Source organism: Anser cygnoides, chromosome 10, assembly GCF_040182565.1.
Source record: "Anser cygnoides isolate HZ-2024a breed goose chromosome 10, Taihu_goose_T2T_genome, whole genome shotgun sequence".
Lineage (NCBI taxonomy): Eukaryota > Metazoa > Chordata > Aves > Anseriformes > Anatidae > Anser > Anser cygnoides.
The window spans coordinates 244284-260771 of record NC_089882.1 but is presented as its reverse complement, the minus strand read 5'-3'; the positions used below and the strand labels follow the sequence as shown (position 1 = coordinate 260771).

At 37.9% G+C, this 16488-nt stretch overlaps 1 protein-coding gene across 15 annotated transcripts in view; it reads right to left on the bottom strand.

Moving 5' to 3' along the window:
- The window catches only part of ARHGEF3 (Rho guanine nucleotide exchange factor 3), a 126444-nt gene that overhangs the window by 9798 nt on the left and 100158 nt on the right, over positions 1-16488 (bottom strand). For all 15 annotated transcript variants that reach the window (XM_048047503.2, XM_048047504.2, XM_048047509.2 and 12 more), the window contains 2 exons: positions 7635-7742; positions 766-936 (listed from right to left, as the gene is read on the bottom strand). In XM_048047503.2, the coding sequence (XP_047903460.2) occupies positions 766-936; positions 7635-7742 (279 nt within the window). The remainder of the gene's footprint in view (positions 1-765; positions 937-7634; positions 7743-16488) is intronic.

Below are 16488 nucleotides of genomic sequence, written 5' to 3'. Positions count from 1 at the left end.
AAGGCAGTAGCCCTTCATCATTGATAATATATCTAACATAGCAAGACCCTGCAGTATTTCTGTGCAAACGGATCTATAATGTACCAATAAGCTTATGATTCAGAATTTCCACTTCTTGGCTACCTCACTTGGCCGTAGGGTTTCTGTCAAGACAAAACAGTTCAACCTAGTCATTACAATGTACTCTTCCTTCTGCTGATTTCAGTGGGAGCTTTGTCATTGGCTATAACATAGACTATTTAGATTTTGTCTTGTGCAATACATTTAGACTAACACCTTTTTTTGCTTGCAAGATACATTGTTGATTAGTATTTTATCGTTCTAGCACTGAAGATTACCTCAAAAAACAGTATTTTCCTACAGGGAAAATTATTATGCTATTCTGAGTGTAGGTATCACATGATAAATACCTGTACTTGAAATAGCATACTCATAATCATCATCAGAACAACAAAATGAACAACAAAGTATCAACCATTCCTGCAGAAACTGTCATAAAAAGCACGTACAGGTAAGCAGCCAGAGTATCATATATCTCAGTAACTTTATTCCGGAAATGTGATGGGCTGGTTTTAAGAAAGAATGTATCAGTCTAATTAAGGCTGAATTATAATTCATACGGACGGAATTCTGCTTCTAGTGGAGATGGTGGTCTTCTCTTTAATTTCAAGAAAGCTTCAAGTGCTATCTTTACGTCTACCATTATTTCTCACTCCATGCTTTAACAGAGACTTTTGACCATAAGACTTATGTTAAGAAATATACCTCTTGACGCTTGATTTCTTTAGATGTAAGCATGTGATTGACACAAACATCAAAGGTCTCACTCCACAGTTTGCTGTCTCTCCGCTTTGTGTTAGCCGGCGGCATACTTCGAGACCATGGCCGTGGACTGAACAGATCTGGGCGACTGTCACTACGGAAACTTATAGAACGCTGGAAATACAAAGAAAAATATTTTCTGTTGTTACATCGGATTCACACTATGTGTTTTTTCAGAAAGAGTTATATACAAAGTTCAACCATTTCTAAATTGTTACTGTGACTTAACAGCAATGTTTAGTACTGGGAATGTAAGAGGTTGTTTTAATACATCTTTCTGTAATGCCAATATTTCCATTCCTGCAGTGAACTCTGTCCATATCCTGTTCTCAACATGGTTAAAACTACACAATACATTCATATACCATGCAACAAGAATGAACTATAGGGATAATGGCAGAATGGTACAACATATCAACATGACCGATCAAATGAAGTTTCAATTCAGTAAACAGTCAGACATGAATTATTCATGCATAACACAGATTCATCTCATTAGATCCCTAATTCTTAGAAAATTTAGAACGCAATTTTTAGAGACAAAAATTAGTGTGAATATTTTTTTGCTTGTTGTGAAAGAAAGAAAACTTTTACACAGAAGCTCCCAAAAGCTACGACAGCATAAATTGCTGGATAAACCCATCATCTCGTGTTTCAACTGGAAGTCCAACCTGTTTTTATCACAGTATTGTTGGGTTTGTTTGTTTTTGGGGGGATGGGATTGCTCAAAGATGGTTGGACTGAGATGCAATAGGTCTTACCTCAAGGATATCAGATTAAAAGATATATTACATCAAAGACTAATTAACAATTTAAAAAATAAATGATTTCTCGGTTGGGCAGAAAGAAGGGTCATAAAGTGAGGCTGTTGTTAGTACATACCTTAGTATCTTGCTACTTGATGGTAATATTTTAATTTTTTTGTAGTCTGTCAGAATCATGAAAGATTCAATTGGTATCACCATTCCAGATATGTATATAAGCAGGATACAAATTTTAGTGCTTTGATGCTCTACCTGACCAAACTGATTTTCATACATGAAGGAAACCTTTAAACCGGTCACTTCCTGCCTCCTCAGATGAATCGTAAGACCAAGAAACTAACTCACATGGAAAGGTGTGAAATGGGTATCTGACTGAAAAGAAAAGAACAATCACATTATCTTTAAGGAAAAAGTATGCTAATATTCAGATTTTAATGTTTGTGATGAATGGCAAGCCAGATTCCTTTCATACCATTTCCTCCTCTTTATTTCTTTGTATTTGACATATTTTCTTTAAATTCCATCAGTGCAGAGAGCAAACTATGAAATACTAGTACTGAAACTATGGTAGCATATTTATTAATATTTTTGGAGCCTCAATTGAGATGACGCGTACTAGCATCTCTTTATCTGTTATGTGGTTGGTCGTAATCTTCATTAAAAACAAAGTGATTTTAAGTGAGACATCTGAGTGTTTAATTTGCATTTGCCTGCAGACTCTTAGAAAGAGTTCAGGCTATGGATGAATACTTTATGCTCTCACTGTGTTATTTTTAAAAGATTCCTTTCTTGTTTTGTTAAAATTAGGGACTTTTTTTTTGAGGTCTTAGCTCTGAAATATCTGAAGTATTCCAAATTGTTGAAATACTCTACATTTTTGATGTTATTTAAAACCTGCCTTATGTAACACAGTCATCTTTCAATTGCCATGGGCAAGAATATTTAAAACAAAATAAATTCTCTTCATTTCCAGGTTGTAAGCACAGTATTTGAAATTCTCCTCTGAAGATAACAGCCAGTGAAATGCTAGCAATGCCTAAAAATACAGTGTTTTTAAATTATCTGAAGACATGATATAAATAAAAATTATGCCTTTAAAAAAAAACATAACAGAAGTGATTTTGAGCTTGGAATTGACAAAACTGCTAAAAAAGAAGCGCGCACACACACACACACACATATATATACCAACCTTCCAGAACTTTGCAAATCAGGTGTTAGTCTCCCCCCTTCAAGATTTAAGAAGATAAAGAAACACACATGAAAATTGCATGCTTAATTTATACTTGTTATAATGAAGAATCATGGAAGCCATTATTTTCACACGCAAATGGAAAGATTAGGGAGAAAGAGCCAGATGTCCATCCACAAATCACCAACCGTGAAAATGCAGCCAAGCAGAACAGTTGTCATTGCATGACCAAGGTGGAGTGCCCTTCTCCACGCATTCCCATATATATCCTCCGGTATATAGCTGCTTTTTTGTGCTAGTGATTTTTAAAGGAATATTTCATGTTGAATGAAGAAAATAATTATAATGAGAAGGCACCAGACAGACTGATCTTTAAAATAAATGCCTTGATCTTGAAACCTTTTAACAAAATGTCATACATCATGTTATAAAATGGTATGCACCCCATAATAGCAAACAAACTCCATAGAGTGTGTTGAGAAAAGTAAGCTCTCACATCCACTGAAAGTAATATTTCTCTACACTGCATGAGAATGCTCGATACCATTCTGCACAGCACTATATTGTGTTCCTTTGCACAGAAGGTGAAAAAAAGGGCTGAGACTTGGCAGAAAACCAAACTCCCCAAAGTCCTGCTTGCTTACCTATCATCTCTGTTACCTGGGCACAGTAAATATCCTATATTTGATTGATTTCTCTCATACTTGAGCCTTTCAATTACCACACAAAATGTACCTTGCTTTATATTAGTAAGATACATTGGATTAAGAATATTTATTAGTGGAAAAGGACAGAAACGTTTGGAGATGTTTTTAACAACAAGGAAAAATTTCACATCAAGAGGCTGTGGTCTCTTTGTCTTGTTGCCTGACTTACTGACTTAACTTCGTACATTGAAATCTAGTTAGGAAGGGAGTCACACACTTCAACAAACTTATTTTAACATCTTCCACTGCTTTTCATAGATGTTCTAGAAATTGACTCGTAAAGCTATGAAGAGAAACTAATGCATCACCAGGGAAATACTATTTAATGGTAAAATTAATGCTTTGTCACTCAAAAGTCAAACAGATCTGAATCTCCAAGGCTGTAACTGACAATAGAAAGAAGATGTAAAGCTGTTGTATAAGCCTCATTTAAAAAATCCACCAAATAAATTATACAATAAAATACTGATATGTTAAGACAAATGTACGACATCATTGTAACCATCTCGTTTCTAATACTTCACCCATTTTTTTTTCCAAATAAACAGATGCATACCAATTTAGTGGTCTTCAGACCTAAATTTAAGTTCAGCTAGCAATTTTTAAAAACAAATTTAAAGGTACTGTGGTGGTAATCTTTTGTTTGCAGTTGCCTTGAGGGATTAAAAAAAGTCCCATGATAGAATCCTACGAAGGAATTGTAGAAATGTCAAACAAACAGACAACAACCAACATGCCCAGCATAGTGGTTAAAAATGATGCCCATTAGAGTCTAGGATCATTAAAATTTTCATATAATTCCAAAAATTAGAGAAGATGGGGAAGAATCAGGCCACAACTCCTGGTTTTATTTACTGTATTTATCTGACTGCAGTAACTTCCACTGCTATTACCAGATGATTACTATGAAGGGTCTATGTGTTACTGATGTTCAACTCCTACGGTTAACGAATCTTAATTTCAGCTGCACTAAAGCAAACAGCTTTATGTACTGGGAGAGGTGGACTACAGATCAAAGTCACAGCATTCAGAACTGATGTCGAACGTATTTTCTTAAGAATTTTTAGAAATTTGTGGTGTGTCTAGGCAAGATAGAAATAATTTGGACTCCCTATTTAAATTCAAGACACACTGATGAAAATTGAAGTTGCAGAGGAAGCTAGCCAGACTTAATTTTTCTCATCAGCTGGAGTTCGTTTTCTGATCCGATTTTCAGCTTTTAAGCCTAACAGCACAGCTGTGAATAAGACCAAACAGAAACAAGCAGATCACCATAATCATTAGTCTTGCTCGATACAGACTGAAAATACTACTATGAAATAAAGTGTTTTTCCAGGTGGATAAGCAAGTAAGAATACCTGCTTAGCATCTGGTAACCTGCAGATATACAGACAGACACTGTCAGGGATGAAGCTAACAATTATCTGTTAACCTACAGTGCTCTATGTGACAGAAACATAGTAACTACAAATAGTCAAAAAAAATGGTCTGTAAAGACTTTATGTGGTTTGTTACTTGATATTCTTGTGGAAAGTATTGACAATAATGTGCAAAATGGTAATAAAGCTGAAAACATAAGGCACACAAAAATCATATACCTCTATAATTAATATGCAAAACAGCAAAAGTTGCTAAGAATATCTTAAAAGACACTACACATATCTCAGGTACAGGGGTGTTTCTCTTCAACCTGCACACAGAAAATCCAGTTCAGTAAGGAAAATTATGCACATACCTTTCATTCAGAAAGAATTATGTAAGAAGGTTTGTTTGAAATTTCATACAGGAAATTCAGAATTTTCTAATTCTTTTCACTGATGCTGTTGGTGTGGTCTTTTTGTATGGATGTTTTATTGGCTTTGTATTTGTTTGTTTGTTTGTTTGCTTTTTTCTCCCCAGAGAAACAATTAGTTTGTTTTGGATTTTGTGGTGGTGATAGCAGTTTTCCTCATTTTACAGACACAGAACAGCAATGCAAGAAGAAATATGTTTTTTTTTCTTTTTTTGGTCTGAAAAAAAACTTAACAATAAAGATACATGAAAATTCATCCAATGAGAAAAATTAATACTTTTTCCTTTACAAGTATTATAAAATTAAAAAAAAATCCTGTTCTGTACTATTCCACAAGACACAGTGACAGCTCCATCAATACACAGTAAAGTTAAAAATAAAAGCAAAACATTAACCCAGGGGCTCTACATGCTCCCCAGAACGTTTCCAACTAATTTCCACTGAGGCACCTGAGTACAGAAGGTCAGCCATTTTTTTCCCCTGTCCTACTGCTGTTGACAGAAATCAGACAAAAAGTCAATTTACAGCCAGCCATGAAGGCAGTTTTGAGAGACTTCGCCAGCATTCATCACCTGGAAATAGACTCAGACCAAAGAGTTGGAGAACATAATACAGGTCGATTTCACACTGCAGCTCTTTCAAACACAGTTACTTAGAGGAGAAGGTATCAACATCACTGCTTAATCTGCTTAGAGGCAGACGGTTAATTAAAATATTTTCTAATAACCACCAAGAACAGACGAAGGCAGAAATGTTCACAACAGTAGGACTTGTAACAAACTCACCATTTTCACTATTTTTGTAAAAATTTGCCCCAAACCACATTTCTGTAGCTCTCACTAGGATCTAGGGAGGCTGCTAGTATGTGCATGAAAGAACAGGTTGTTTCAATAGCCTAAATCAGCCCTTATTAAATACAATATTGTATTGGGAAGCCCCATCTCACAGCCATTCACTACAGAATGACAGCACAGGTACTTAAACGAGGACAACAGCTGCGGAAGGCTGTGAAAAGGGGAGTGCCATACTCAGAAGCAGTTTAGCCAAAAATTAATTCACTTTCCACACGCCTCACAACTGGAACTAATGTAGTCCTTTCAGAGTCAGGCCAAGTTTTTCCTACAGGCAGACTGCAGAGGAGATTTATACACCCCAGGGAATACAGGGAATCTCTGCTCTAGTCACACTACAATATACCTTCTGGATCCAGCCCAGACTGAAGGGAGTTCAGCCATTTTGCCTCTCCTCCAACCCCATAAATGCAGCTATGGTATGCAGATGTCTGTGCTTTCAGAATAGCAGGAATAGCACACAGGAAAACCAATGTTAAAGAAGTGCTGTAATATCTGGTTTTGAGATACTACTGCTACAGAAACATTGTTTGGTTTCTTTCCCCATGTCTTTTTATTTAACAGATAATTTCAATAATGTTCTAAGCTACTTTTTATTAGGTAACAGTTTTAATACATTCAAGATATTTTTATATTTCCCCTCTTTGAAGAAATTAGCATTTTTAAGTAATTTTCTTTAGATTGCACACATGCGTTCTTACATAAACTATTTTAAAGAGGAAGCAGTGCTATTTTCCAAAGTTTTCTAGGCCAGACCCATAGCAGTATTTCAGTCCCCAACTGTTTCTCACTCATGATAATCATTAGGAGTTGAGCACCCAAATGTTTGAAGTCTCCAGGTCTGAAGGCACAAATACTTCATAAATTCAAGTAACATTTGTCTCTAACTATGTTAGATATCATGCACATAATCTGTTGTATGGAAACTGCAACTACAAAATGATTTACTTTCTAAATTGCATTTAAAATATGCTTGCTCTTGAATAATTTTTATCAGCAGCTTTGGAAAATGACTTTTTTTTTTCCCCAATTGTTCGCTACCTCTTTTGTCTAGGGAAGTTCAAAGTTCACTACACAGAAGGAAATTTAGCAGTCCTGTATGACTAGCTATACCAAAAATAATGTTTTCAAAGAAACGCATCAAAGTTAACAGGAAGTGTCATGGAAAACTCTGTTCTTCATTAAATTTAGAAAGCAACTGTTATACTTTAATATAGAAACTTTTATATGCTACAGGGGTAATAGTTTTCCTAGTAATTAAAAAGCATCCACTATCTGAACAGATACATTGTTTTTGAAGTAAGAGTTCTGAGTTTTTAAATTGAGTGACTTTATAGTCATAAATTGCTTAAACCTGTTTGTCACATTCCAATGGTGTGTGCACTCAAATGCACACAAGTACATGGACTTCCCATTCCTGTACTAACCCTAGAAGAAATTGTGTGTGCCTGTGGTTTCCTCTTTTAGACACACAGTTTAATGCAGCAATGCATCTACTGTTATTACCTGAAGTGTCTGGCTGAACCGCTTCAATGGAGTGGCCTTTACAGGAGGGATGAGACTTGCTAGCGATGTAACTCTGGAAAGAGGCTTGACCCGCTTGTTACTGGGCTCCTGTAAGGGGGGAAAAGTGGGGGAAATGTGAGCATAATCAGTTAAATGCTGCTGGCAGTTTCGCTGGTTCTCGTAAGGAAGCATTTATAAAATAGACGTTTGTAAGCCTGGTATATAATTAGAGTAGTATATAAACAAAAGCAGTTTTAAAAGCTGACAACGACAGATTACTCTTGGCTGGTACCATAAAGATCCTGGAAACAGTTGAAATATATCATCATGGAGAAGTTGGCATGGCTGGTGGCAGGGGAGGGAGAAGGGTGAAGAGACAAAAATATGTTATTACATTAACTTATTCTTAAAAGAAGACAGACATCTTCAACAGTGCTCTGCAGCTAATGCATCTTATGACAGCGTTGTCATTGAAAGGAATACTTTAAAATAAAACCAATTCAGTTTGTTTCTTTGCCTTCTGGCACTGTCAGCATGTGATTTTATTCAGTGAAAAGTATTTCACTCTAGAAAATATAATTCAGACCAACTTCTAACTTAAAGCGTCCGGTGAGTGCATGTTCATATAGAAATACCTCCACATACAGGCAAATAATGTTTACATACTTTTTTTTTTTGCATAAAATAGAAAAAATAAAAATCTACCATAAAGCATTCAACTAAATATTCTTCTTTTCATATATACTTTTAACAGCTCTTATGCCCCGTTTAAGTAATATATAACCACATCAATGTAATATGACAACTCTCTTGCAGATTTTAAAAAAAGTAAACAGAAATGATAATACAAGAAAAACGTGTTGTAAAAGCATAAAAATAAAACAGTTACCCTTGGTTTTCTAACCTCCATCTGACATTTAATGGATCTTGAACAGCACATGCAAAAGGCAACTTTTGACAGAAAAAGAGGCAAACCTTCCAAGTGACATTAAAAAACCCATCCAACATCATATTTCAAGGACATCCTAAAGCAGTTCATCTTTCTTTTTCAGCCACGGTTATGGAGTTTGTGTAGGTTTCCTATGCCTCCAATTTCCTAGACATATCTTTAGGAAAATGAAGCATGCCTATTAGCCTTTTGTTCAGAGAGCCAAATCCCTCTGGAAATAATGCAGATTTATCATCTTTCCCGTTAGAAGGAGAAAAAAATGCAGCAATGATCATCATCTGTATTACTGGCAAGAAAAAGTCTCTTCCATTAGCACAGCAACAGAGGAAAGGTGAGAAGCAGCTACATATTTAATTTACTTCTCAGCAGGCAAACCCAGAAATCTGTAAATGCTGAAACGAGGGACAAAATGTTAAACCCTCTAGGAAAAATAACGTATTCTTCCACTCATGAAACCCAGTATTAAAACATTTTAGCAACCTAAATCGATCTACTTCTTTATCTTCACCGCTGCACTGCTATTCCTATTCCTTCCTTTTCAGCAGTCACGTCTTTGACACAGGTTTTTGTCAGAGTTTTTTTTTTATGTCACTGCAGCACCACTGGCATGCTGATCTACACACCTCCCTGCTCCTGAAAAAATAAAAATAAAAAGTCTTTGAGATTCCACTGTAATTCTCCTCTAACTGGTGTCTCAGCCATCAGCAGTTGTTTCCTGTGATTACTCAGAATGCCAATCCTGCAGCACAAATAATATCCCATGGCAGAGCCTGCCTGATATCACTTGTGCTGCACTGCAGTGCAAGGATGCTGCCCTGCTTTCAGCTGGGACAGAGTTAATTTTCTTTCTAGTGGCTGGCATGGTGCTGTGTTTTGATTTCGGATGAGAATAATTTTGATAACACACTGTTTCAGCTGTTGCTCAGCAGTGCTTACACTGAGTCAAGGACTTGCCTAGGCATAAATATCACATCCCTAAAGCAAAATCTCAAAATCAAGCATGTGTGGACATTAAAGAAGACAGAGGGGGGTTAGGATTAAGGGAAAAGATTTATCCTCCTTTTCTGCTATATGCCTTCTGTAATGCTATAGCTTTGCTGCTAAGTGTATCTTCTTTGGTCCAAAGACAAAACTGATGGGGAAAAAAAAAGTTTGATCTTCACTACAACACAGATATCCATATCCTGCTTGGAAGTTAAATGCTTCCCATAGTCTAACAGACCTTTTACACATACATTGTGATTGCACAGTCTTTCAGTCTTAAATTTAACCAAACTAAGCCCAGAAACCCTTGAATAATTTTCTTTGGAATCTACTGCCAGCAAATGATCTGACAAAATAAGTAAAACTGTTCTTCACTGCATTTCTGCAGCACCATTGGAGTGATGTAAAAACTCTGAATGAATCTTACTGAGCAGTGTTTAAGTACGAGAAGACAAGCCAGTCTACTCGTACGTGAATATTTCCACATCTGTGTGCACAACAGCAGCTAAAGTTTATTAATCACTACACTTCGCCTGCTGGCTATGAGCTCAGGCTGGGACCTAATTTGCTCTGCCGTGTGGGGCACAATAAACCTCAGGCAGCTGTGAAAACTGATGCAAAGCATCAAATAACCTTACTTAGTCTGAGTAAAAAGGAGGGAAAATCACCTTCTTTCTCCTGGAGAGAGAGAGGAAGTGGGGAGGGAAAAAAAAATCTCTGATTTCTCCTTCTTCCTGCGCTGTCTCCTAGCCAGCAATGCCTACAGTTCCAGGGGAACACGATACAGCCCCTCCTTTAAAACTCCCCAATCCATTTCAAGGTGAAAGTTACTTGGGCAGTATAATTTTCTTTACTAAAGTTTGTGCTGCTAAACCTTACTGGGTACGGAAGTTGATGTTAAAGAGAAGAAACTCCAAACAGAGTTTCAGCCACTGTTGAAAAACAATAAGCTCTTCTACAGCCTCTTGCTGTAAGCCGCCAGAGGTCAGCACCTCTCCCAGCAGCCAAAAGGAAAGTCAGCTAAACGGTTGTGTGGAGGTCTGTCTGCAAAGGTCCTACCTCTTCTGTGTCAGCATCCCCTTTTGTCTTCCTCGTGTTAGGTATCATGTGCTGATCTCACACAGAAAAATTTGATCAGAATTCAAAAGAGCTAAAATATGTAGTACCAATTAGGAATTGGATGTTTCAGTTATGAGAGATCAGCATTATTACACGATTCTAATATGATTATTTAAAATAATGACTCAATAATTTCAGATGTCTAAGACTTCACACTGCCAATCAGGTCTGAAAGTGTATATTGTTAAGCAGAAGTTCTTCATTATGCAGAAAGCTTTCTACTAATTTGTGACTTTCACCCTACATTATAAATGGTCTGGTAGGCTACGACACCCAGCTGGAAGTAAAAACTCACCAAACCTTCCAGGTGTCCCCTCCCTCAGAAATATCTAACCACAACAACAATCAACACTGAGTCACCCCTTCCGCTGTGGAATAATAAAGCTCGTATAGGAAAGGTTTTGATTGTGCAATGAAAAAATAACACTACTGGAGCAATTCTAAAACTGTAGGATAGTAACACTCAAACTCTTAGACACCCTTGCCAGGGTCACACTTTTCCTGTTGCATGGTCTACGTTCATTTCATCTCTACCTCTCCCTCCCTTTAATTACTCTCAGACTATCTGCGTGGCCTCTCCAAACCAGTGACACAGAGATGATGAACTACTGATGCCAATAATCTGGGCAGGGAAAAATTCCGCAGCCTAGTGTATGAAAAAGTGAGTTTTGAACACAGTTGTTTTCCTAATCAAGGTCTCTGCTCTTCACAGCCAACAGACGAAATGGGAAACATAGTGTATGAACTGTTCTGCTTTACCCAGAGATACTGACCAGAGTCTGAACTTGCACATCAGTCCAATAAGACCAGGGGGTTGCATTCCAGATGCTGCTTCCCAAACCACTTCAGTTGTTCCTATTTTTTTCTTTCCTTTTTTTTTTTTTAAATAATAATAATAATAATAATAATAAAAGAATTAACTGCTTGTGGTTAGGAATTCTTTGTACATGTGGTCGTTATTTTACTACTATATTGTCTATGAAAACCTCTGGTTTTCCAGTTAACTGGGGAGTGGTCCTACAATCATAAAATATTTGGGGACACGAATCTAAGCACACAGGAACTCAGAATCATGCGATTCCTGTGTCTAACCAGCATGGAGAGGCTGCAGAAAGGACATACTATCCAAGAAGAATGAACATGAGGTTCCAGGTCAGTATCTCTGAGTGTGCTCAAAAGACTCGGAGCTACCCAGTCATCACTTGTCCTTCCCTCCTGCTCGCCCTCCCAGTCCAGGGAATTTAGAAGCAGATAGGATTTAGCAGCTGGATCCGCTTGCAACAACTATTACCTGTCCAAACTGGAAACTGGGCCAAGTCAGGACAAAAAATTCAGCAGTTAGAATTCTTTGTTTGACCTTTTGAAGTCATTATTGATATTAAAAAAAAAAAAAAAATCACTTCAGAGTTCTGAACTAAATGTTAAGACTGCATTGTCAGAGTCACGAAGGCTTGCTCAAACAATACGGGAAGTTGGAAAACAAAAGATCCAGACTACAGTTTGGCAAGGTTTCCAAAATGTGGAGCTGGTATATGTGAACAAGTAATGTTCATCTGACAGCACTTTAAATTTGATATAAGGCTAAATAAAGCTGAGGGAAACATGAGTGCAGAAACTTCAAAGGCTGCACAGTCCAAGTGAAGTCAAATTAATACCTGACTAAGCTAGAACAAAGAGCAGCTGGCTTTTGGAGGGAGCTGTATATTTGAACTCAAGATGACTTTGGTAACATGTGAATACTGGAATTCAGAAAGCAAAGAATTAGAACTGGAAATACCACATATATATGCACCCTCAAAACGAACTCTTGAAACTGAACAAACAGATAAAGAAGCAAATTTGTGTACAAGATCTGGATGGTTCTGGAAACCATGAAGTGGACATTTCAAACAACTACCCTGTACTTCTGAAAATGTACATTTTTATCCTATACTTTTCTTTGGAATTCCCAGGAAGAAAGATTAGAGTAGTCACAACAGCATAATCAATTACCAAATATTTAAGGCAGAAAAATATCAGATAAGAAGTTTCAAAGATGCCATGCCTCACCATTCTCCTAATGTGGCATGAAGGACACTAGTGTAGATTGCTTCTTCATTGTCATTTATTCTGTAGGTCACTCTGTTGAACCCCTATGTACACTTGCACTTGTGGTATTTTCTACATATTAAGCTGTAACCTAATAGTTTAGACTGCTGAATAAGAAAGAGAAGCTGTATCTTTTAAGGTACAGCTCTCCAAAGCTTAGTATTCTGCTGCTGGACAGCTGGGAGATGTGTACAGCAAGGACTTGCAGCTACAGTGCTACCAGGAAGCCGTATTTTTCTGAGTAACTTCTGCCAACTCCCTCCTCAGTACAATTTAAGTCTTTTTTCCACGTGTAGCTGAATGAAGTGCTTCTTTTTAAAACTGTAACGTGGTAATTTCAAAACAACATCATCTTAGCAAAGAAAGAACTTTTGTATCATTACTTCTGGCTCTAACACACAGCTTATCACTGCAAAGTCCCAGGCTTTGCATACAGCACCTGTTAGAGGGGCAGGTTAAACTTTCAATATCCACAGTGGCACGTTAAAACACAAGATCCTTTGAACAATTAGGTACTTACATCAGTTGCAATGTACTGACAGCTATTTATAGTTGTTCATATTTATAAAGCTGATGTTACTGTTTCTTAATCAGTGAAACTAGCACATAACAACTGGCTGTGTTGTATCCTAACTGCAAAGATAGGAAAAGCTTTTAGAGGGAGAATTCAGGGGAAGAAACTAGCATTTCTCATGCTCTTCGTCTACAAAGTAAGTGACTCTTTCAGCAGTACATGTAAAGAATGGAATTTTCCCAAAGTTCACAGTAAGTGCCTTCCTGTAAGAGTGAGTTAAATATATTTAATAATATAGATTAGTTTTCTATACATTGTCATTCAACAAGGCCACCCACAGCTTAATAATTACACTTTGATGGTTAAATGACTCCAGCACAAGATTGATTTTCATTTTCTAACAAACAGAAGGAAAGGCAACAAAAAGAAGTAGCCCAGATTCCCTTTACATTGTCCGCAGGACAGCCGAACCAATGACCTGGATAACACACAATGCAGAGCACGCAGCAGTAGTCTAGGTGCCATACAATAGGTCTTCACTTGCTGCAGTACCTCATTCCAAAATTCCTTCACTCCATGCTCCTGAGCAGCTAGCCCCTGATTTCCTCCCAGCGAACGGTAAAAGCAAATGCATGTTCACTGCTAGTATGATTGTTTTTCCACCTGACTCTCCCATCGCTTATCAGCGACTTCAACAACAGTCTGCATGTCAGAGAGCTGCTGCTGAATTGGACAAACAAGGGAAAGCATTTCCCTCAGGGGTCATTATAATCCATCCTCAGCCCACGGGCAGCAGTGCTGCCATCACTTTGTGTTGATTTTTCTGATTGTAATTAAAAACAAATACACTCAACAAAGGGGATCTATAGAGATTTGTAAGTCAACCCAGAAAACAAGGGCTAAGCGAAACCTTGCACGGGAACTCAGCGTTTCAGAACATAAGGACTTGCTCCTTTTACCTTCAAAGGCAAACTAGCCTTCCCTTCACCCCCCCCAAAAACAGCTGATATTGGCAACGCTCATTCAAAACAGCTTATAAGTGCCGACGTTACTGGAGTTCAAGGACTGCCAGAACCAACAAATTCTCAGGTAACTCCTTACAGCAGGAGTCCCTGACTTGGGTTTGCTACCTTTCTTGACATTATCCCAAAGATATGCTGGGGATGTTTTTGCCTTTTAATACACTTTCTATTCGTGAACCTAGACAGACAGGTATCCAAGGCATTAATTCTGTGTTTGGGAGCACTCATTACTGCAAACATTTTATTAGAAATTAGTCTCAAAGGAGTTAACGGTATCATAATTGGAAAACCCTGTAAAGTGAAACAGCCAGTAACTTTTGTTTCAGACATAACTCACAAGCAGTGCCAGCAACCTGAAACAAAAGCACTCTGTTTCAGACTTCATATTACTGGCTAAACTCCTATACTTCTATAACTTAAAGGTTATTAGTTTTTAGTCAACTTTATAAGGATAAGTCAACATTTGTCATGGCAGGAAGCCCAACATTATTATTTTTATTAGTCTGCTACTAGTTAAATTGGCCTAAGATTAAACAGTTCTAATAAATGCTCCCAAAACTTGGAGTTTAATTTAAAAAACAAACCCCCCCACACACACTTTCAAGCTCTGTTCCACAGGATGTTATCAATATTTAAACTTCAGCAGGATTAAAAAAAAAAGATACAAACAAAAAGGTTAAGAAAGAAAAAGCAACCCACATTACAACAGCCTCTTACTACAGCAAACAGCCTAAAAAATAAAGCATGCCATGCAATTGCATGTCCCTTCAGAGAGAGGCAAATCTAAAACTAGAACAACATTCTCAATGGTTATTGAAGCTAACAGAGACCATCTTTTTTAATGCACGAAACCACAGAAAATTTGCCTTTCTTTCATATTTAATAGTATGTTAGAAATACTCCGGTCAGGAAATCCTCAAACATCCAGACTTCTAGAGCTGTGAATGTATGTTCACGTACAGCTCTCCAAAAATTAGTGTGGTCAAGAATAACGAAGCAGGCAACTCTCCAGTAGCTCTAAGTACAGCTACCTTTGTGCAATGCTGAGCTATAATCACCCACACAAATCCATCCTAAAACCTGGGAAAGGCATCACACTAGTACAACACCGGCATCACAACAGATTATTAAGCAAGTTAAGTAAATGATGCATATCTGCAACTTGATCTGCCAATAATTTTGTATATCAGTGGTAAAACTTCTAATGTTTCTTCCAAATCCACAAGGCTCCACCACCTACCTGCACTCTCTGATGGGAGCAGGAAAAGGTTTGTTATTCCTCCTCGGCTGGTCTCCACAAAAGCAGCCAGCAAATAAAGCAAAATCCAGAGACGTTTTGTTTTAATCAGTGTTATAAAGAAGAGGTCATGAAATGATACTTCGGGTAGAAGGAAAAGCCATGCAGAGAAGTGGTAAAGCACTCTCAGTTGAAGAAAGCGAGCTGAAATGTGCATCAGGGCATGGCACCACATGCTTCATCGGACATCGGCGCTGTCCCGCGAACAGGCTGCCCCCAGCTGGCACCACCTCACTGCCTCTGCCATATGCCAGACAGAAGCACTGCGGCGCCAGCAGCACAGGTACGAGTTGTGTCCAGCTCTCTTGACTGATAATTCATTTGTCTGCAATATCCAGAAATCGATGTCTACCAGCAGTTAGGAAATGACGGCAAATTGACAGAAAAACCTCACACTGAGGTGAATTAACACAAGTAACAGAAATGCTGAAAAACCCAGACAACTAGCATAGAGTTGATTAAATTCTGAATTTCCTCTCATTTAAAGCTGCTTGTGCAGACTACCCTAGACCTTTTCCCTGCTGGAAGAAACTGGACCTGAAGCTGGGCTGCCAATGAACGAGCAGACATGGCACCGTAGGTTCCTGCATGGCAGCACACCAGCAAGGTGCTTGCTGCAAAATGCCACTCAGCAGAGTGGGTTTACCCTTCCTGCACTCCCCTGGCTGAGTTAAACATGGTCCTGAGCTAAAGGCAGCCTAGAGCTTCTCCTGGACAGCAGTATATTGAGGAAACACCAAAAGACAGGTTGCAAATGGCCGTAATTCCTAACGCTACCATTTCTGCAGTGTAGGAGACGTAAGCAGACACTGGATGAACCAGAATGTCCTGGAGACGCACAGGAATCCTGTGCCATTGTGGTAGTTTTTACAGCCTAAGCC